Genomic DNA, 23,927 nt, shown 5'->3' with positions numbered 1-23,927 from the left:
CTACAAACCTGACTCAGTTACACCAGCTCTGTCAGGAGGAATGGGCAAAAAATTCACCCAACTTATTGTGGGAAGCTTGTGGAAGGCTACCCGAAACATTTGACCCAAGTTAAACAATTTAAAGGCAATGCTACCAAATACTAATTGAGTGTATGTAAACTTCTGGCCCACTGGGAATGTGATGAAAGAAATAAAAGCTGGAATAAATCATTCTCTCTACTATTATAGTGACATTTCACATTCTTAAAATAAAGTAGTGATCCTAACTGACCTACGACAGGGAATTCTTACTTGGATTAAATGTCAGGAATTGTGAAAAACTGAGTTTAAATGTATTTGGCTAAGGTGTATGTAAACTTCTGACTTCAACTGTACATATTCTTACCCCTGTTGATTGATTTCCTTTGAATTGTGTCCATTTTCTGTTTTACAAAGATTTGCACAAATATGAAAGATAGATGGTATCATCATGAAATAATATCAATATAGATCATATAAGGGACAAACCTTACCTTAAATTGAGGAGATCTTTACATTTTTCAGTTAAGTGCCTGCACCTGCTGTCCTTTCACATTCAAATGTTTCAGTTTGGCAGTTAGGTTCATGTAAGAAACCCCACCAACTAAGGAGGTTCCTCCATGAACCCCACCTCCTATGGGGTTCTTGGAAGAACCTTTTGGGGGAAATGTTCAGTGTCAAGAATCCGAAGTTTCTTCAAAGAACTTTGAGGATATTAGAAGAACCCTTGTTGAACCCCTACATTTTAGAGTATAGAAGGGATTTTATAGCCTGTCTTAGCAATCAGTTGCATCTGGATTGTCAAATGTTTGTGCAAAAGTTGTTGTGGTAGCTTTGCATTAGGGACAGACAACATACAGACTAGTGTCCACTAGAGTGTCCATGTGGTTTTGTGAGGGGATAGAGCATGCAAAACATGACGGTGGCCAGAGCGCCGATTTCACCAGTGATTCCCAGGCATGCGATGCGAGAAAGCACCTGTTTCCGTGGAGAAATGACACATTCTTGACTTGCTGATAAAACTCTGGGCTTCTCGCTGATGGTTTTAAGCGTTCTATTTACATCAACAAGCTTAGTGTTACGTAACGTCAAAGGCATTATGTTGTGTATAGTAAATTGTCAAAAAGATAATTCGAATGTGTCGTAGAATAAAGGAGAATGGGTCACACTTTCAACAAACTGTCTGTTGATGAGCAACTGCTTGCTACAGTTAGGGTTAAGGTTAGGGTAAGGTTTCGAATAAGGGTAAGGGTTAAGTTTAGGGTTAGGAAAAGGGTTAAGGTTAGGGTTACAGCTAGGGTTAGTAGATAGTTAGCTGAAATGCTACTGATACTGTAGTCTATCCAAATAAAGTGTTACCGGAGTATGATACCCTGGCGGTTGTTTTACATTGCTTTTTCAAAAAAGTGGTTCAGGAAACTGCCAAACATTCCTGACTAAATTAGGAAATTTTCCTGTGCACTTGTTATGGCTGTATTTTCAATGATAGACGTTTGAATGAGTTTCTCTTTTAAGGACTTACATAAGGAGTTATTTTACATGAGTGACATTTTTCCATGATATCTTTCTGGCTAAAGGAGCCTAGTAACAAATGGCATATAACAGATCCACTGTTGTCGATAGCGGTTCTGTTTCTCAACGTGATGTCTCTTCTTTGACAGCGGTGCGTGCAGACCGCATGCGTGGGGGCAGGAACAAGTTTGGCCCCATGTACAAGCGGGACAGAGCCATGAAGCAGCAGAAGAAGGCTTTGATCCGTTCCACAGGCTTCAAGCTGGATTCTGCTCCTCCACAGATCTCGCCTGTACAGACTAACTATGGCTTCACCGGCACCCTGCACAGCCTCCCATCCCTCCCCAAAGGCCTTATGCCCCCCATCCCAACCTCCATCAACCCCACAGACTACGAGGCCAGCCTCTACGGACCCCCCTCCCTGGGGGTGGCCATGCAACCCAATGGGCCCCTGCCCACCCAGTACCAGTACACAGCATTCCCCAGCAGGGCCATCAAGTCTGAGTACCCTGACCCCTACACAAGCTCCCCAGAGTCTCTGGTGGGGTACCCCTTACCGGACGGATACCCCTCCGGTGGCTCCCCGCAGCTTCCCAGCCAGCCCCCCCTCGTGCTGGAGCTGCTGCGCTGCGACCCAGATGAGATGCAGGTGCAGAGTAAGATCATGGCCTTCTTGCAGCAGGAGCAGAGTGGCCGGGGCCGGCAGGAAAAGCTCAGCACCTTCAGCCTCATGTGTCGCATGGCCGACCAGACTTTGTTCTCCATAGTGGAGTGGGCCAGGAGCTGCATCTTCTTCAAGGAGCTCAAGGTAAGCTCCCAGGCTCCAGTCCACAGGGAAACAATAGGCGAGAGATGCACATTGAGAAATTATCCTTATAATCATGATCGCATTATCATATCTTATCATTGTAATGATCGTACTTAATAGATAAGCAATATCAAGAATATTCAAGAAAAAATGATAGAGGTAGAGCTTTATCTTTTGGTTACCTGATGTTCTTTCTAAAACGTTGCACCCGTACACAGATATTGGCAGTAAAGAATGAAGGCCTGTGTAAAATGATCTATTTATTATGACAGATTGCTGTCATTGTTTCTGTATCTCCTTGTTCCTGGCGGAGGCACTCAAACAGCAGCAGTTAAAGAGGTGACGCCATAACCCATTCTGTTTCCCTCTGGGTAATGATTTGAGATGCATCACTGTCCATGCCAGATAGGCCTTGTACTTTAATTCCCTTTGTCAACTGAATGGTGCATTTGAGTTGTGCCATACGGTACAGCACAAGTTATGGCCCCAGTCAAATGTTACTCCCGGCCCCAAAGGAGAAAGACATCAATACTGTTGTCGGACACTGTGGTGGCTGACCTGGATATGTTACAAAATACTTTTCTATTTACATATTTTTTGTAGAGCGGTTCACCTGCATTGGTATCAGAAGTCTGATGGCACTACGTTGTGATAAGAGCATCTGCTAAATTAAGTAAATATAATTGTAAATTAAAAAATTACAATTGCAAAGCATGCTGAGAATTATTCTAATGAGCTCCGCCTGACACAAGGCCATTAATAATACCCAGTGTGCTAACGCAGTTAATTTTGGGATGTGTATTTTCATGTATACATTTACATTTTGATCATTTGGTAGACACTCTTATCCAGAGTGACTTACAGTGCGTTCAACTAAGGTAGATAAACAACAACATATCTTGCTATCAGTTATAGCAAGTAAAACGTTTCGGTATCAGTTACTGAGAATATTGTTGTTGTTTGGGCCAGTTACTTGCAAATTAAATTATGTACTTTAAAATAGAAAATACATGTATTTTAATTAAATGCATTTGAAAATATAAGTATTTTGTAGTCTATTTTGATACATTGATCTTAATGGTATTTTGTAATTGTATTTTGTTCTTTTTGCCCATCCATAATGAATGCTGACCAGTGCTATTGCTCAATGGTCACTGTGCTAATTGTTCATGATGTCCTCAGCCAGAGAATGGTTTGCGACGGGAACTTACTAATGGATTGTTTGTTCTTGTAGCACCAGATCTGAATTGAAGCGTACATTTAGAAGCAACTTTTTGTCACGTTATTGTTATTTCTCTCTCAGCCTTGTCTTCGTGACAGTGAGTCCATTGTGTGGATTATCTGATGGGCCACACTCCCTGGGTGAGAAAGGAACATGGTACAGTGCTTTCAGAAAGCATTCATATCCCTTAACTTATTTCACACATTGTTGTGTTACAGCCTGAAATCAAAATGGATTAAATATTTAAAAAAATCCTCACCCATTTACACACAAAACCCCATAATGACAAAAAAAAAATTTAAGACATGTTTGCAAATTTATTGAAAATGTAATACAGAAATGTCTATTTTACATAAGTATTCACACCCCTGAGCCAATACTTTTTACAAGCACCTTTGCCGGCGATTACAGCTTTGAGTCATGGGTATGTCTGTATCAGCTTTGGATTTTCTCCCATTTCTCCCATTCTTCCGTTCTCAAGCTCTGTTCAGTTAGATGGTGAGCATCAGTGAACAGCAATCTTCAAGTCTTTCCACAGATTTTCATTGGGATTCAAGCCTGGGCTTTGGTTTGGCCACTCAAGGGCTTTCACATTCTTGTTCTGAAGCCAGTCCAGCGTTACTTTGGCTGTATGCTTGGGGTCATTGTCCTGTTGGAACGTAAATCTTCTCCCCAGTCTAAGGTCGTTTTCACTCTGAAGCAGGTTCTCATCAAGGATTGGCCTGTATTTGGCTCCATTCATTATTCCCTCAATCCTTACCAGTTTCCCAGTCCCTGCCGCTGAAAAGCATCTCCACAGCATGATGCTACCATCACCATGTTTCACGGAAGGGATGATGTTAAATGGGTGATGAGCTGTGCCTGGTTTTCTCCAGACATAGCGCTTTGCATTCAGGCCAAGTATCTATTTTTATCTCATCAAACCACAGAATCTATTGCCTCATGCTCTGAGTCTTTCACGTGCCTTTTTTTATTCAGCTCCAGGCGTGCTGTCATGTGACTTTTTCTCGGGAGTGGCTTCAAGGAACTATGTAGTTCTTTCAGAGTGGTCATTGGGATCTTGGTCACCTCCCTGACCAAGGTCCATCTTGTCCGTTTGCTCAGTTTGGTCGGACGGCCAGCTCTAGGCAGTCTGGGTAGTTCCATATTTTTTCAATTTCCCAATGATGGAGATGACTGTGCTCTTGGAAACGTTTGACACTCTAGAAATGGTTTTATACCTTTCATCAGATATATGCCACATCACAATTCTATAGTATAGTTTCTGCTCTGGCACACTGTCAACTGTGGGACCTTATATATACAGGTGTGTTTCTTTTTAAATAATGTCCAAACAATTGAAATGGCCATAGGTGAACTCCAGTCAAGTTGTAGTGACATCTCAAGGATGATCAAAGGAAATTGGATGCACCTGAGGTCAATTTAGAGTGTCATAGCAAAGGGGTTTGAATACTTACCTAAATGATACCCCAGTAGACTCAAAAATACCCAAGACAACTCAAAGCTATAATCACCGCCAAAGGTGCTTCTACAAATTAGCAAAAATGTCTAAAAACACGTTTTCACTTTGTCATTATGGTGTATTGTGTGTAGATGGTTGAGAACAAAATCTATTTAATCCATTTTGAATTCAGGCTGTAGCACTACAATATGTGAAATGAGTCAAGGGGTATGAATACCTTCTGAAGGCACTGTATCTTTGTATAGGCTGTGTCAGAGGGATACACACATGGGCCCGTGACCCCTCACTTTAGTCTTTCAACTGGGTTATTTTAGGGCTGGTAGGCCTATATGCCTCTGAGGACCTATGTTCTGATGTAGTGATCAGTGGTCAGGAGTTAGTGCAGTATCATCAGTACTATGGTGTAAGACCTGACTGGGGAGGAGAATTCTGATCGTAATGGGGCTTTTGTTTTGAAATAATATCAGATTAAATGGTCATCATATCGGATTTTATAAAATGTTATGTAATCTCATCTAGCTATGGGATTATGCTTATGGAAAATGTAAGAGCTGTATTTGTGTGTATGTGAGTGTGTGTGTGTGAAATGTTGTGTCTGTTTCCTCCTTGAGAGAAAGTATAGTAGGTTGCTGTGCCCTTCAGCTTCCTCCCCATGACCCCCCCTGATGAATCAAGATGTTTTGTGTTGGTCCTGTAGCTCCAACCGGGAGCAAGATTGGACTTCTCCTCTGAACAGATATATAGTTTCATTCAAGTGGTAGTAATTCTGTCATCCCCGTGCCAGATGAATGTGTGTCCGGGTGTGGGACAACGCTATTAGGGGGCTACAGCAACACTCTGTGTGTCACCAGCTGCAGAGCTGCAGAATTACTGACTGAGGCGTCCTTCGGCTCCCAGAGTCATATGTACTAGCAGTGAGGAGTGTCCAATCACCTCCCCCTGGCCAGCTCCTCACACACCACACGCTACCGTCAGCTTTAATGGGCTAGCTAGGGGGGTGACGGAGGACACGGAGAGGTGAGGAGGTTGGAGAGGTCATCTCTGTGGCTCGTAAATGCAGCGTGATGAGTTGCGAGACACTGACACCAGACCCAGACGCTGGAAATATGGCACAAGGACCCTCATCTTCCTCCCTGGGTTTTATAGTCACCCCATTTATCTGTGCATGTATCTATGTGTGTTTCAGGTGGAACCACACGATCCCATGTGGATGCTAGCTTTTAAGGGGTTTGATGTTAGATGATGATGCCCGCTTGAGTTTGTAATATCAGTGTAGGCTGTTTTATTTGACATTGAGTTTGACATTAGATTGGTTCTCCACTACCACCAAGTTTTGCCGTCTGTGTGGAATGAGTTTAAGCTTTGAGGTGACCTGCTGTTTTCTGTCTCTTCTTTGAGGTGGGGGACCAGATGAAGCTTCTTCACAACTGCTGGTCTGAGCTGCTGGTTCTGGACCATGTCTTCAGACAAGTGCAGCACGGGAAGGAGAGCAGCCTGTTGCTGGTTACTGGCCAGGAGGTAAGCAGCCTCACAGTTCCAATATAAAACTAATACAATGCTCATGTCTTCATGAATACCAGAAGTACATACACAGTCATACACACATGCACATTCATCATGTAGTCATGACAAATATACAACCTCTATGGATAGCAATAAATATTTGTGTAGCTAGATGTATTTTGCAATAACTTGAATCTATACCGTAATTACTGTCATTACACCGTTCCAATGTAATTACCACACATTATTTCAGTGACACAATATAAAGTGGGACTATATCCACAAATAGATAGATAGCCTACTACTGTATGTGGAGACCCTGTGAGTGTAAGGAGTGCCTATCCCTGACCAAATGATGACCCACACAGATGCCTGCTCTTGTTTTTCCACATTTGGTCATGTTTTGGAGATGCAGAACAGAACAGGAAAAAACAACCATCAGCTGACAGGCTTCAGCTTGTCTCTGCAGCTTGTAACTGACGCCTGGGTTTGGGGAAGAGAGGGGAAATATTTGTTTTTATTTTTCTCTTGTTAAAATGGCACTATTTATTTCTCATAAGACAGCAATGAAAAAGGTTTATTATTTCTAGAAGCTACTATGGGAATTGGAGGATTTAACGTCCAATATGTTACATAACACATAAATCTCATTAATATAGAAAGTGGTGAGAAACTACAGCTACGGCCATGATTGGGAGTCCCATAGGGCTGCGCACAATTGGCCCAGCGTCATCCGGGTTAGGGTTTGGCCGGGGTAGGCCGTCATTGCAAATAAGAATTTGTTCTTAACTGACTTGCTTAGTTAAATAAAGGCTAAATATTTGTAATTTTGTAAATACAGCTGACTCACTGTATGGCATCTATGTATCTGTACTGAAGCTGTACTGTAATTCAGTAAATTTGTACTGTATGTGGTGTGTTTCCGGCACAATTTAAAGCCTGTATACAGCAAAACATCATGTTGTCCTCCGGTGTTGTGTTGCAGATGGATCTGTCATCCATGGGGTCCCAGGCAGGGGTGACTCTTTCAGGACTGGTCCAGAGAGGACAGGTGCTGGCTGGGAGGCTGCTGACCCTGCAGGTGGACAGGAGAGAGGTTGCCTGCCTTAAGTTCCTCCTTCTCTTCAATCCCAGTGAGTAGACCACATGGATACACACACACATATATATATATATATATATATATATATATATATATATATATATACACAGTTCCAGTCAAAAGTTTGGACACCCCTAATCATTCCAAGGTTTATTTATTTTGACTAGTTTCTACATTGTAGAATAATAGTGAAGACATCAACAGTATGAAATAACACATATGGAATCATGTAGTAACCTAAAAAGTGTTAAACAAATAAAAATGTATTTTATATTTGAGATTCTAGAAAAGTAGCCACCCTTTGCCTTGATGACAGCTTTGCACACTCTTGGCATTCTCTCAACCAGCTTCATGAGGTAGTCACCTGGAATGCATTTCAATTAACAAGTGTTTCTTGTTAAAAGCTCATTTGTGGAATTTATTTCCTGGTATACAGAACATAGCACTATTTGGTAAAAGACCAAGTCCATATTATGTCAAGAACATCTCAAATAAGCAAAGAGAAATGACAGTCCATCATTACTTTAAGCCATTATGGTCAGTCAATCAAAATGTCAAGAATTTTGAAAGTTTCTTCAAGTGCAGTCGCAAAAACCATCAAGCTCTTTGAATAAACTGGCTTTCATGAGGGCCGTCACAGGAAAGGAAGAACCAGAGTCACCTCTGCTGCAGAATATAAGTTAATTAGAGTTACCAGCCTCAGAAATTGCAGCCAAAATAAATGCTTCACAGAATTCAAGTAACAGACACATCCAAACAGGAACTGTTCAGAGGAGACTGCGTGAGTCAGGCCTTCATGATCTAATTGCTGCAAAGAAACCACTACTAAAGGACACCAATAACAAGAAGAAACTTGCTTGGGTCAAGAAACAGGAGCAATAGACAATAGACCGGTGGAAATCTGTCCTTTGGTCTGATGACTCCAAATGTAAGATTTTTGGTTCCAACCGCTGTGTCTTTGTGAGACGCATAGTAGGTGAACAGATGATCTCCGCATGTGTGGTTCCCACTGTGAAACATGGAGGAGGAGGTGTGATTGTGTGGGGGTGCTTTGCTGGTGACACTGTCAGTGATTTATTTAGAATTCAAGGCACACTTAACCAGCATGGCTACTACAGCATTCTGCAGCAATACAACATCCCATCTGGTTTGAGCTTAGTGGGACGATAATTTGTTTTTCAACAGGACAATGACCCAACATACCTGGCTGTGTAAGGGCTATTTGAGATGGTTTGGGATGAGTTGGACCACAGAGTGAAGGAAAAGCAGCCAAGAAGTACTCAGCATGTGTGGGAACTCCTTCAAGACTGTTGGAAAAGCATTCCAGGTGAAGCTGGTTGAGAGAATGCCAAGAGTGTGCAAAGCTGTCCTCAAAGCAAAGGATGGCTACTTGAAGAATCTGTAATATGAAATATATTTGGATTTGTTTTGATGTCTTCACTATTATTCTACAATGTAGAAAATAGTAAAAAAGAATGAAAACCCTTGAAAGATTTGGTGTATCCATACTTCTGACTGCTACTGTATATTCACGGTGTACTCTACCATATTAGATTATGATTATTAGTCTTATAATATATATATTATTAATATACCATTTAGAAGATGCTTTTATCTAATGCGACTTACAGTCATGCATGCATACCAGTGCCGTGCAGTGAGGTTGGTGGCTTGGTAAGCACGGGCTATTATCAAAGCCAGATTTACTCACAAATAAACCTTGAAGCCCAAGTTCACTGTGCAACAGATAGCTCCGACAACCAGAGTGACATAGGCTATTAACTGAGATTCACAAACAATTCTCACCAAATGTAAATACCAATGTAGACAAAATACAGAAGCGATAGCCTACGATGGCGACATGTTTGATATGATCTGACAAAATGACACTGAGCTCTGCCATAGAGCGATGTAGCATCCACAGTTAATCAAATCAATCAATCAAATTTATTTTATATAGCCCTTCGTACATCAGCTGATATCTCAAAGTGCTGTACAGAAACCCAGCCTAAAACCCCAAACAGCAAGCAATGCAGGTGAAGAAGCACGGTGGCTAGGAAAAACTCCCTAGAAAGGCCAAAACCTAGGAAGAAACCTAGAGAGGAACCAGGCTATGTGGGGTGGCCAGTCCTCTTCTGGCTGTGCCGGGTGGAGATTATAACAGAACATGGCCAAGATGTTCAAATGTTCATAAATGATCAGCATGGTCGAATAATAATAAGGCAGAACAGTTGAAACTGGAGCAGCAGCACAGCCAGGTGGACTGGGGACAGCAAGGAGTCATCATGTCAGGTAGTCCTGGGGCATGGTCCTAGGGCTCAGGTCCTCCGAGAGAGAGAAAGAGAGAAGGAGAGAATTAGAGAACGCACACTTAGATTCACACAGGACACCGAATAGGACAGGAGAAGTACTCCAGATATAACAAACTGACCCTAGCCCCCCGACACATAAACTACTGCAGCATAAATACTGGAGGCTGAGACAGGAGGGGTCAGGAGACACTGTGGCCCACTCCGAGGACACCCCCGGACAGGGCCAAACAGGAAGGATATAACCCCACCCACTTTGCCAAAGCACAGCCCCCACACCACTAGAGGGATATCTTCAACCACCAACTTACCATCCTGAGACAAGGCTGAGTATAGCCCACAAAGACCTCCGCCACGGCACAACTTAGGGGGGGGGGGGGGGGGGGGCGCCAACCCAGACAGGATGACCACATCAGTGACTCAACCCACTCAGGTGACGCACCTCCTCCAGGGACGGCATGAGAGAGCCCCAGTAAAGCCAGTGACTCAGCCCCTGTAATAGGGTTAGAGGCAGAGAATCCCAGTGGAAAGAGGGGAACCGGCCAGGCAGAGACAGCAAGGGTGGTTCGTTACTCCAGAGCCTTTCCGTTCACCCTCCCACTCCTGGGCCAGACTACACTCAATCATATGACCCACTGAAGAGATGAGTCTTCAGTAGAGACTTAAAGGTTGAGACCGAGTTTGCGTCTCTGACATGGGTAGGCAGACCGTTCCATAAAAATGGAGCTCTATAGGAGAAAGCCCTGCCTCCAGCTGTTTGCTTAAAAATTCTAGGGACAATTAGGAGGCCTGCGTCTTGTGACCGTAGCGTACGTGTAGGTATGTACGGCAGGACCAAATCAGAGAGATAGATAGGAGCAAGCCCATGTAATGCTTTGTAGGTTAGCAGTAAAACCTTGAAATCAGCCCTTGCTTTGACAGGAAGCCAGTGTAGAGAGGCTAGCACTGGAGTAATATGATCACATTTTTTGGTTCTAGTCAGGATTCTAGCAGCCGTATTTAGCACTAACTGAAGTTTATTTAGTGCTTTATCCGGGTAGCCGGAAAGTAGAGCATTGCAGTAGTCTAACCTGGAAGTGACAAAAGCATGGATTAATTTTTCTGCATCATTTTTGGACAGAAAGTTCCTGATTTTTGCAATGTTACGTAGATGGAAAAAAGCTGTCCTTGAAATGGTCTTGATATGTTCTTCAAAAGAGAGATCAGGGTCCAGAGTAACGCCGAGGTCCTTCACAGTTTTATTTGAGACGACTGTACAACCATTAAGATTAATTGTCAGATTCAACAGAAGATCTCTTTGTTTCTTGGGACCTAGAACAAGCATCTCTGTTTTGTCCGAGTTTAAAAGTAGAAAGTTTGCAGCCATCCACTTCCTTATGTCTGAAACACATTCTTCTAGCAAGGGCAATTTTGGGGCTTCACCATGTTTAATTGAAATGTACAGCTGTGTGTCATCTGCATAGCAGTGAAAGTTAACATTATGTTTTCGAATAACATCCCCAAGAGGTAAAATATATAGTGAAAACAATAGTGGTCCTAAAACGGAACCTTGAGGAACACCGAAATTTACAGTTGATTTGTCAGAGGACAGACCATTCACAGAGACAAACTGATATCTTTCCGACAGATAAGATCTAAACCAGGCCAGAACTTGTCCGTGTAGACCAATTTGGGTTTCCAATCTCTCCAAAAGAATGTGGTGATCGATGGTATCAAAAGCAGCACTAAGGTCTAGGAGCACGAGGACAGATGCAGAGCCTCGGTCCGATGCCATTAAAATGTCATTTACCACCTTCACAAGTGCCGTTTCAGTGCTATGATGGGGTCTAAAACCAGACTGAAGCATTTCGTATACATTGTTTGTCTTCAGGAAGGCAGTGAGTTGTTGCGCAACAGCCTTTTCTAAAATTTTTGAGAGGAATGGAAGATTCGATATAGGCCGATAGTTTTTTATATTTTCTGGGTCAAGGTTTGGCTTTTTCAAGAGAGGCTTTATTACTGCCACTTTTAGTGAGTTTGGTACACATCCGGTGGATAGAGAGCCGTTTATTATGTTCAACATAGTAGGGCCAAGCACAGGAAGCAGCTCTTTCAGTAGTTTAGTTGGAATAGGGTCCAGTATGCAGCTTGAAGGTTTAGAGGCCATGATTATTTTCATCATTGTGTCAAGAGATATAGTACTAAAACACTTGAGTGTCTCTCTTGATCCTAGGTCCTGGCAGAGTTGTGCAGACTCAGGACAACTGAGCTTTGAAGGAATACGCAGATTTAAGGAAGAGTCCGTAATTTGCTTTCTAATAATCATAATCTTTTCCTCAAAGAAGTTCATGAATTTATCACTGCTAAAGTGAAAGTCATCCTCTCTTGGGGAATGCTGCTTTTTAGTTAGTTACAACGAATAGGTGGCACTGAAAGACCAATATATACATATTTACACTCAGGGCCAGTTTATTAGGCACACCCCCCATTCACAAAAATAGTTAGCTCCTACAGACAGTGAATCATGTGGCGGTGGCTTGCTATATAGAACAGGCAGACAGGTATTGAGACATTCATTTACTGTCCGACTGAACGTTAAATTGGGCAACACAAGTGACCTAATTGACTTTGAGTGTGGTATAATCGACCGTACCAGGCACGGCAGTTCCAGTATCTCAGAAACGGCCTTTTCACACATGACAGTGTGCAGGGTTTCTCGAAGATGGTGCGGCAAAAAACAACATCCAATCAGCGGCTGTCCTGTGGGCGAAAACAGCTCGTGGATGAGAGCAGTCGAAGGAGAATGGCAAGAACCGTGCAAGCTAATAGGTGTGCCACAAACAGGCAAATAACGGCGCAGTACAACAGTGGTGTGCAGAACGGCATCTTGGAATGCCCAACTAGTCGGTCCTTGTCAAGGATGGGCTATTGCAGCAGACAATCACACCGGTTTCCACTACTATCAGCTAAAAACAAGAAGAAGTGGTATCCAGTGGATACGCGATCACCAACCCTGGACAATTGAGGAGTGGAAAAACATTGCCTGGTCCAACAAATCCCGGTTCCTGTTGCGTCATGCTGATGGCAGAGTCAGGATTTGGCGTAAGCAGCATGAGTCCATGGCGAAATCCGGACTCGTGTCAACGGTACAGGCTGGGGGCGGTGGAGCGATGGTGTGGCGAATGCCCCGAAGAATTCCGGCTATTCTGTATGCAGAAGGGGGGATCTGACCCAGTACTAGATGGGTGTAGCTAATAAATTGTAATTAAAAAGTGTAATTAAGTGTAATTAATAAGGTTCTAACTAAATTATCATGTCAAGAATCGAAATGACTGAAAAATGCCATTCAGAACGTCAAAAAAGTGTCTCATCGAAACAAAAATGTTGCTTGATAAATCAAATGCATCAAAGGTATGTTGTCCGTAAATCCAAACAATAAACAGCTCGTCTACTTTAGGACATGAAATACATATTAAAGCCACTAAAGTATAGACAATGGTGAAAATGAGGAAGTAAGCTACAAAGTCAAATCTTTTTCAGCCCCGGGGGCTGTCCTATCATGTGATAGTCTACAGGTTAACTCCGTGGTGCTGAATGGACAGCAGCACTATTCTGATGTTCATTCAACAGTAGCCTAACTCACAAAATAAATATTGCATTGAAGTCTACCTTTACTTGTAAATGAAGTACAACAGGGTGAAACTCTTGGTAACAGCGTTGTATAAGTCTTATTTAATCCTTTGGAGTTTGAAAAGTCTCTCAGTCTCAATTGACATGAGGACCAAGGATGCTGCAGTTGTACTTCCCCAACACTCCCAATACATCATCAGCAAAGGCCGTAGCTCGTTTGTCATGCTTACATCATCAAATCCCCAAAGTCACATAACGCAACATCACAGAGATCTGGGCTTTGTTTGTAACATCTTTGGTCTCATCTACTTCTACCACATCAAATGGGCCTGCATTAGAAGGATGTCCTTTCGAATCACATCACTGACTGCTTCAATCAAATCATTCTGTATTCTGTTTGATGTACCCCAAAACACCGTGGAAGTCTCCAGGTGTCTAGCTAACCTTTCATATTTTTCAGCAAAGGTATACAATCACGCCACATAGTTGCTACGATTACATGAGCTTGTACTCTAATCATTACCGTGAAATTCGAACTCTTGTTTCCCTCGGTAGCATGTTGCTCTAATAAGGTCCTTCAAAAAGTTTTCCCGCTAATTGATTGCATTTTTGAACATTTGTGCTTATTGCCTTCTGCCATGTGCTAATTGCTGCGCTGATGTGAACAAATTGCCTAATAGGTTATGAACAGTTTAAGCTAAACGATCAGCCTCGTTTCTTTAATTTTTTTTAATGCTAGTGGTTGCATTAATTTAGGATCTATCGCATCCCACAACTGGCCCAGAGTATGTTTGGAATATTTATTTATTGCACAGAAGGACAAGTTGGCCAACAGAATAGGTCAACTTTTGTACTATGGGGGATAGTAGATTGACATAGGTTAGTGCTTTTGCTGTTCATCAGGCCTACTCTTGTTGGCTGACTAACAGTAGGCTAAATGTGAACAGTTCTAACATCTTCAATATGCGCCTCGGAATTCGATAAGAGGGACCCGTGCAGTTACATCCCGAATATGTCTGTCTTCATCCACTTGTAGCCTACTTATTTGCTAAAATGCCTGTGAGAAAGGACCCGATTACGTGACGGCATTGGCTACATCTGAGAGAGCAATGTGCGTGAGAGGTGCTTCGGAGCACCGCAGCCGGGAGAAGTGGATTATGGGCGGGCCTTAAGGGGCCTGGCCCGCCATACTGCACCTTCTTGCCCGTCCAAATACAATACTGAAATATACACTACCGTTCAAAAGTTTGGGCTCACTTAGAAAGTCCTTGATTATTTAAAGAAAAACAATTTTTTTGTTCATTAAAATAACATCAAATTGATCAGAAATACAGTGTAGACATTGTTAATGTTGTAAATGCTATTGTTGCTGGAAACTGCAGATTTTTTATGGAATATCTACATAGGTGAACAGAGGCCCATTAAACAGCAACCACCACTTCTGTGTTCCAATGGCATGTTCTGTTAGCTAACCAAAGTTTATCATTTTAAAAGGCTAAATTGATCATTAGAAAACCCTTTTATAATTATGTCAGCACAGCTGAAAAATGTTGTCCTGATTAAAGAAGCAATAAAACTGGCCTTCTGGAGCATCAGTATTTGTGGGTTCGATTACAGGCTCAAAAAATGGCCAGAAACAAAGACATTTCTCCTGAAACTCGTCAGTCTATTCTTGTTCTGAGAAATGAAGGCTATTCCATGCGAGAAATTGCCAAATAACTGAAGATCACGTACAATGCGGTGTGCTACTCCCTTCACAGAACAGCGCAAACTGGCTCTAACCAGAATAGAAAGAGGAGTGGGAGGCCCCAGTGCACAATTGAGCAAGGGGAAAAGTACATTAGAGTGTCTAGTATGAGAAACAGACACCTCACAAGTCCTGAACTGGCAGCTTTATTAAATAGTACCCGCAAAAGAGTTGCAAAGAAAAAGCCATATCTCAGACTGGCCAATAAAAATAAAATATTAAGATGGGCAAAGAACACAGACACCAGACAGAGGAAGATTGGAAAAAAAGTGTTATGGACAGACGAATCTAAGTTTGAGGTGTTCGGATCACAAAGAAGAACATTCGTGAGACGCAGAAAAAACAAAAGATGCTGAAGGAGTGGTTGATGCCATCTGTCAAGCATGGTGGAGGCAATATGATGGTCTGGGGGTGCTTTGGTAATGGTAAAGTGGGAGATTTATACAGGGTAAAAGGGATATTGAAGAAGGAAGGCTATCACTCCATTTTGCAACATCATGCCATACCCTGTGGAAGGCACTTAATTGGAGCCCATTTCCTCCTACAACAGGATAATGACCCAAAGCACAGCTCCACACTATGCAATAACTATTTGGGAAGAAGCAGTCAGCTGGTATACTGTCTATAATGGAGTGGCCATCAACCCATTGAGCTGTTGTGGGAGCAGCTTGACCGTTTTGTACGTAAGAAGTGCCCATCAAGTCAATCCAACTTGTGGGAGGTGCTTCAGGAAGCATGGGGTGAAAGCTCTTCAGATTATCTCAACAAATTGACAACTAGAATGCCAAAGGTCTGCAAGGCTGTAATTGCTGCAAACGAATGCAAAGTTTGAAGGACACAATTATTATTTCAATTAAAAATAATTATTTAAAAACCTTGTCAATATCTTGACTATATTTCCTATTCCTTTTCCTAAACATAATTTCATGTATGTTTTCATGGAAAACAAAGACATTTCTAAGTGATCCCAAACTTTTGAATGGCAGTGTATATCATTTATTTCACTGAGACGCGCACCGACAAAAAGGCGCATCAATCTCAGATAAAGCGTCCATGCGAGCAAAACAGCCTCCCCCTGTTTTGGCAGGTGTATAGTCTATGGACAAAAATAGTTTTGCAAGCCATATTATTTCTGGCCAGACAGCGTCAGATACATGTGCTACAGATAGCAAGACAGAGGGGCATGTAAAATATGTGTGAAGATAATGTGTCTTGAGTATAATTTAAAATGTTGATACAAGAAGAAGGGGAGGGGTGTGTGGCGAAGGTATGCCACGTTTCTCTCCAAAATACATGCACTCAGCTCTCCGGAATGTGCTTAGCTGTCCCCCCGCCAATTCTTGCGCATAATTGTTTCATTGTGTGAATTGTTGCATATACTGTATTACATATGTCATTACATATGTCACCGGTAGGCCTAGTAAATGTACCGTTAAACCCTGTAATTTGGGTACATTAATTTATGTTAATGAATGTATCAGTTACAGTAATTGACTGTTCTTCAGAGTCCATTAAAAGGGGTTCTTTAGAGTGCTACAGCAAAGCAGAATAAAAAAGAAATAAAATATGAGGTAAACTCCGAGCAGAGCCCCAAGTTCAATGGGCATACCCTCTGGAGTGTTGATGTTAATGTGTTGATGTTCTCTGTATCTATTGCCAGACTGATTTTACAGTGAATGGTGATCGAACAGGTTTCCTGTTATATTCATCAGAGGTGTAAGGGAGAGTGAAGTCTGTGAATCCAATTTTTTTTAATTATACAGATGATTAACAAAAAGTGTACAGTACAGAATTCATACCTTGGTTTTTGTGGTTAATTTGAATGAAAACAAAAACAGTTTTGATAATGTTTTAAAACGCATACCTTGTCCATAATGTAGAGGCCTATGTGATTTTCATTGAAGAGGTAAGGGAGGAGGATGATAAATGTGATCTGCATAACACACCAATACCAATTGACATATATTTGTATGGCTCCTCTGTATACCTGCAGACACAGACACAAAAGTGAGAAGTTCAGTCATCTGTACCCAATACAGCTAGCCCAACAATCATATCGCCAAGCATCTCACAGAACACATCCACAGCCAAACTCATTCCATAAACCAGTCTAAATAACAGGTTGCGCTGACAACGAAACAAAACACAAGTGAGCAACCTAACAGCTAGACTTGTTTACAATGTACCACATCTCTGGTGAGCACAAGAGACTAATGTAATGTTGTTTAGAAAGTAAATGCGTGTCAGAGAAGCTAACAGCAACTCAATTCTTTATGATGGCAGACATGTTTGTTTATATTTGACTTGGCGAAAACTCCCTAATCCCAGAATGCCATTCACTATAAGATGCAAAGTCACAGATGGCTGCACTCATTGCCTGAAAAAAATTGAATTTAGTTGAGCCACTTTTCAGCATATTACAAATCGTCAATGTACTTGTTACAGTGTACAGTATACAAGAACCGGAGCACATTACTTGACAAGTCGTTTACTGTTTTTGACAAATCAAAAAACAAATCAAGTGTTTTCACCTCACAGATCATCACACCAAATACAAGCCTACTGCCTGGCCTAACCGTAGCGAGAACGCTAAACAGGGATAAAAACATTTTAGGGGGATTTGTGGGGGGGTTCGTTTAATTTGTGTATTTTTTTCAGGTCCGTGGGGTGTAGAAATAGGAGAAGGTATCATGGGGGGATATGATGCAGGAAATATTACTTTGATGGGGGATTTATCAATAAATGGGGGACAACCACAAGATAAGTTTATACACTAAATAAAAATAAAACCCCTGGAAAGGGGGGACTGAGCTGGCAACCCTGAGGTACCAAAGTTACAATCTGATGCAGTTCAAAACAACTGGGAACTGGGAAATCTCATACTTTCGACTTTAGTGCGTTCAAGACAACTAGGAACTAGGAAAAAATGAGCTCTGACTGGGAAAAATCCCTTTGACCGGTCATCCAACTCGGAATTCCAACTTGGGAACTCTTTCTAGAGCTCCGACTTTCTGACCTGAAGGTCATTGATGTCATGATTTTACCTAGTATTCACAGTTGTCTTGAAAGCACCATAAGTCAGTTGAGTGGTCGATCCCTTGTTATAACATCTTTGGTCTGACAGACGCTTACATGACAACCAGAATGCATTGTATGATGTCAACAAACATGGCACCACACATAGCTGGCAAATAGCTTAGCAGTAGCTCATCATCATCAGTACAACATTCAAATAAGTATTTTACACACATCATGTGTGTCCATTACAATCGATGCAAGAATCGTAATGCATGATTTGTCGCCAGTACTTGAAAACATGTGAATAAAACAGTAAATACATTATGATCCATACATACATATGGTGTGCTACAGCAGAAACGACAACATGATATACAGAAAATAAGCAACTTACTTTGATAGGATCGCACACATGTCCATAGCCCCATTTGTAAGGAAAACAACTATGAAGGCAATGCGGGCGCCAGCCAGAAAATGTGCTGGGGGAAAATGTTTGTGCAAGGCCTGTTCTGACTAGAGATGCGCAATGTTCTTGATCTTGGGAAACACTAGGGAAGTGATTGGGCTCTTGTTGAAGAGAGAAGTTTGTCCGCTCAGTAAAGCCTCAAACATAAATGGTGCGCAACAGTGAAATTACTTACTTTTTATGCGAATTAACGAGGAGGCGGGTCACACCTCAATTCAAACTATTGTTAGAAAAATAAACTTGTTTGAAAATAATTTGAAATTGACAAGTTGCAACATAGCCTATATATAATTACCAGGCAGCGTGCCTTGGTTTGAGGGCAGCATGGGTAACTGTCCTGTTGTGTAACAATCACATTTTGGAACAGTGACAGCATTCTGACATCACCTGCATGAAAAAACTCAGGCAGGGGCGACGGTTAGAGATATTTGGAACTCGCGTGATAAGGTTAAACTGAAGAGATCTTTACATTTTTCAGGTAAGTGCCTGCACCTGTTGTCCTTTCAAATTCAAAACTAAATTTTCAGTTGGGCAACTAATGAAGCTCCTCGATGAAACCCACCTCCTATGGGGTTCTTGGAAGAACATTTGGGGACAATTTTCAGTGTCAAGAACCCTAAGGTTCTTTGAAGAACTTTGATGATCTTAGAAGAACCCTTCTTGAACCCTTAATTTTTAGAGTGCTACGTCATACGAGCCGGATTTCTGCCTTTTTGAACGCCAATAACTCAGATACACATGAAAACATGAAATTACCCAAGGAATCGATGGAACATCACTCATAGATGCACAAAAACAATATTACATCCAAAATGGGTAAACCTGTCCTTTAACTCATCACTTCCACCACTAATAAAGTGAGCTTCTCCTTCATTTTTTCTTCACCTCACACAGTAAGTCAACGAAGTCTGTTTTTTAAACATCCATTGAGAATGATAATAATTCCTCACAGTATTTGAAAAATCTTTCCAACACTCTCCTGGCCTCGATAATCACCAACCCTCGATGTGAAAGAGCAAAATATTGTGGTCTGATGATCCCGTATCCAGTGGAAATTTCATAAAAAACAGCTGTCTGTCCCGAGCTCACTGGTGCAGGAAAGTCTGAGGGCCCAAAATAGGCTAGTTGATACAATGTTGCAAGTTTGTTAGTGACAGCTTTGGGCTTGACCCAGTTGAATGATTTGATACATCGCACTTCACCAGCATAGCTAAAGTCAAGACAGATAGAAAGGGAGGCAGACAGGCAGAGTAGATAGATTAATGCAATTGAAAGAACGTGAAATTTCAACAGGGTATTTTCTACTGTTTATTTGCCGGCTTAGGCCTATGTATTTGATGATGGAAGTTATAGGATGAGGGAAGTTAGTTACATGCAGCCCCCCCCACCCGTTTTAGCATTATATTTTTTTGCACATAAAAAAACCAACGGAATAATTTCGAAAAAACATTAAATAACAGAACATAATGACAGTTTTATATAATTTTATTTTCTATTTGTCTTTTCATAACAGCTTTTTAAATTAGATTATCACAGTGTAAGCACAACATACAGCTCATGTATAGCTCATTACAGCTAGTCCAAGAATGGAATAGATTTGTGATAGACCACATAACAGAACTTTTTTTCTCATCCTTGAAAATGATTATGGCCTTTCAAGTTCTGAATTTGATTAGGTTTGAAGTACTTCTACACACTTTTTTGTAATGTTGCTGTGGTTTGGGCAAATAACTTTTTCAAAAGCTTTGTTGGAAATTTAGTTGACAAGATGGTTCGGATCTATTCAACCCACGCTGTCCCATTTATTTTGAAAGGCAGTAGTGACATTTTAAATGGAAATGTCACAGCCATTGATATATTTTTCCAGAAGGATCCAACTGTTGTCTGAACCAAGCCTTTATTCTCAGGTAAATTCACTTAATTAAATGCAGGGCCTTATCAAAAGGCAACATTAACAAAGAAGACAACTCTACCCATTATTCCTTAATAGCACTCAATGGAACAATAATGGATGGGCCTATCATTGGATAGTCTGACTGACATTCATGCAGTGCCTTCTGCATATGTTGTATGTGTATAGATTCCCAGATTCCCTTAAGCGACTGCTATTTAGAGCCAGCGAGCTGGGAACAAAAGGATTTAGGATAATGAGAGCACTCGTCACAGACAGAAAATATTACCATCTCCGTTGAATGTTTCATTCTCTCGCTCCCTCTCCCTCGCCTTTCAATCAATGAGTCAGGTTTATCAGGGCAATTTAGTTGCCCTTAAGCGTTTTGAAAAGATTATTCAAAATATTGAATTACTATATGAATACCTCTCCTGGCAAGACTCAGCTGATGCTGAATAGAAGTCCATTTGATGGTCCAGCTATTGTCACGCACGCACGCACGCACGCGCACACGCGCACACGCACACACACACACACACACACACACACACACACACACACACGCACACACACACGCACACACACACACACACACACACACACACACACACGCACACACACACACACACACACACACACACACACACACACACACAACACTGCTGGCCCACATCTCAACAAGATGCTGAATAGAAGTCCATTTGATGGTCCAGCTATTGTCACACACACACACACACACACACACACACACACACACACACACACACACACACACACACACACACACACACACACACACACACGCACACACACACACACACACACACACACAACACTGCTGGCCCACATCTCAACAAGATGCTGATCCTGAGACTCAACACTGGGAGCAGTTTAAAATATATGTATCAATATTCTCCCATTTATGTGATCATCTAGAGCAGTGGTTCGCAAACCTTTTATAGGCCGGTGAGTAACGATTAATGTGATTGGATGTTAATTATTTGACTAGGCTACCTGTATTTGACATTTCACTGAACACTAGATGGTTTCATTTTATTTTTGGCAGTGAAACGAGGCTACTCAGGCGAGAAAATAACCTCACCCGAATGTATAACCTCATTGGAAAATCTAAATGTATTGTTTGAAAACGTGAAGAAAAAATCAATATATTTGAAATGCGAATCACATATTTTTGCCGTACCCCCGATGGTATTGCACGTACCCCAGTTTGAGAATACCTGATCTAGAGAGTAATTGAATCCCCCCTAAAGCTCTTTCCTGTGTCCCTGTCCAGATGTAAAGCTGTTGGAGAATCAAGCGTTTGTGGAGAGTGTTCAGGAGCAGGTGAATGGGGCTCTGCTGGAATACACTCTGTGCACCTACCCCCTGTACCTGGACAAGTTCAGCCAGGTGGTGATGCGTCTGCCAGAGCTGCGAGCCCTCAGCACCCAGGCAGAGGACTACCTGTGCTACAAACACCTGAGTGGGGAGGTGCCCTGCAACAACCTGCTCATCGAGATGCTGCATGCCAAGAGGGCCTGTGTATGAGCACCACGCTACCATCCCTATATACCAACAGACTGTCTGTGGGACTGACGCTGTGGAAGCCAGACAGGGTTTACGATTGCAGCCCAGAGAGAATGATGTGTGTGTTTCTGTGTGTGCGTGTGTGTGTGCATGCGTGTGTGCGTGAGCAGCCCCTCTGTCCTAGGTGTGTGTAAACAGAATATGGACTTGTGTTTTTGGCAGTTCTTTAAATGTACATAGATAACATTTACAAAAGAAGCTTTGTTATCATGCTGTATGTAAATGTAACTTTGCCCTTTTCTTGAATTCAGCAGAGTGAGGTGTTATATCAGAGCTAGTGGAGATATTTCAGATTCTTCAGATGAAAGAGGCACTATAACACACGTCATTCAGACTTGTCCTAGCCTTTCAAATATAGTGTAAACACTACATTTATTTGAGCACTTGTTCCTTTGTAAATTGTCACCAACTTTACCACAAAGAAATTGTTGTGTGAAAAATAAGTTATGTTCAATATATATTTTTTTCTATTAGATATTGATATTCTAATATATTACCTGCACGTGTTTACAAGAATCACATAAGCACACTCATATTCAGTTTAACCTTAGAGTCGATGTCTTTGCCCCCGTGGAAATCGAATTAGCATAATACAAAAATCGACATAAATACCTGTCAGTTTAAGCTAGAGATATATTTTTGATGTTGCGTTGGATGCGTCTCCATCCACCACATCCCCCGATGTCGCAGTTCCGCATCTGCGGTGAAAGGTGACAGAGCTAGAACGCTGTTTGTCAGACCATGAGACATCCTGAAAATCAGTCTTCTCACAAAATCACCTCCATGGAAAGATGAGACTATCACAAACACAAACATGTCGGTCATCAAATAATTTGTACATATTTTTTTGTGGATACTTCAAGGGTTCTTAAACTTCAAAAATCAATATCAAATAGAAATGTTTCTTGGTATGACCTTCTTAAAACAATTCCATATAGCTTAGAACCCCCCGGGTGGATTAATGACAGTCTGTTACACCAATGAGATATTTGCTTAAAGTGATAGAAAGAGAGAGAGAAACAGTGGAGATGGAAAATGTGGCAGTGATGTGTGGGACAGAATGAAAGGAAGCCATCTTTGTCTGCAGCCATTTCTTATTAACAGATGACTGGAGGAGGGCCCCAGAAAGAGAAGCCCACATGTGAGGACAGAAAAATGAACAACAAAGAAAGCAATCTCTTATTAAGTAGACATGTTAAACATGAAGCTTTACGGTGTAAATCCTCTTACCAAAGACCTATCCACCCTGGCAACAGAGCCAGGTCAAGGATATGGGGTCGTGCACTGTGGATGTTCTCCAGTCCTTTTGTAGTCACATAATGAATGAAAACATGCAATTGGCGATGTATGCAATGTTTGCTTTCCAAGGTAAACGTGAAGGAGATATAGGGAAATCCAATTGTATTGAAGTGTAAAGAGAATACAGACCAATTGTACTTGAGAAATGGCAGATGAAGTGCAAAACAACAAGTATCAGAATTGCAAAGGTATGAGGAACAACATCAACAAAAACAACATGTAACAAGCACATATCTGTAATTTCAGCACATATTGAAGCAACATGTTTGAATTGGTCACACAGACACGGCAGGGTTGGCTCTATTAACTTCTTCTAGACAATCATAACACTTGCCTTAAGATAACCCTGGCCTGTCTGTCTGTCTGTGAATATA

The 23,927-nt window shown here is 41.7% G+C and overlaps 1 protein-coding gene across 1 annotated transcript in view; it reads left to right on the top strand.

Moving 5' to 3' along the window:
- The window catches only part of ftz-f1 (fushi tarazu factor 1), a 28,420-nt gene extending 5,175 nt beyond the window's left edge, over nt 1-23,245 (top strand). The window contains 4 exon segments of the mRNA NM_001124537.1: nt 1,680-2,338; nt 6,421-6,540; nt 7,511-7,658; nt 21,962-23,245. Coding sequence (NP_001118009.1) covers nt 1,680-2,338; nt 6,421-6,540; nt 7,511-7,658; nt 21,962-22,215 — 1,181 coding nt within the window. The 3' untranslated portion in view covers nt 22,216-23,245.
- Nucleotides 23,246-23,927: the final 682 nt, after the last annotated feature.

Source organism: Oncorhynchus mykiss, chromosome 11 (genome assembly GCF_013265735.2).
Source record: "Oncorhynchus mykiss isolate Arlee chromosome 11, USDA_OmykA_1.1, whole genome shotgun sequence".
Lineage (NCBI taxonomy): Eukaryota > Metazoa > Chordata > Actinopteri > Salmoniformes > Salmonidae > Oncorhynchus > Oncorhynchus mykiss.
Note: the sequence above shows the minus strand (reverse complement) of the source record. Positions and strands in the feature narration are given on the sequence as shown.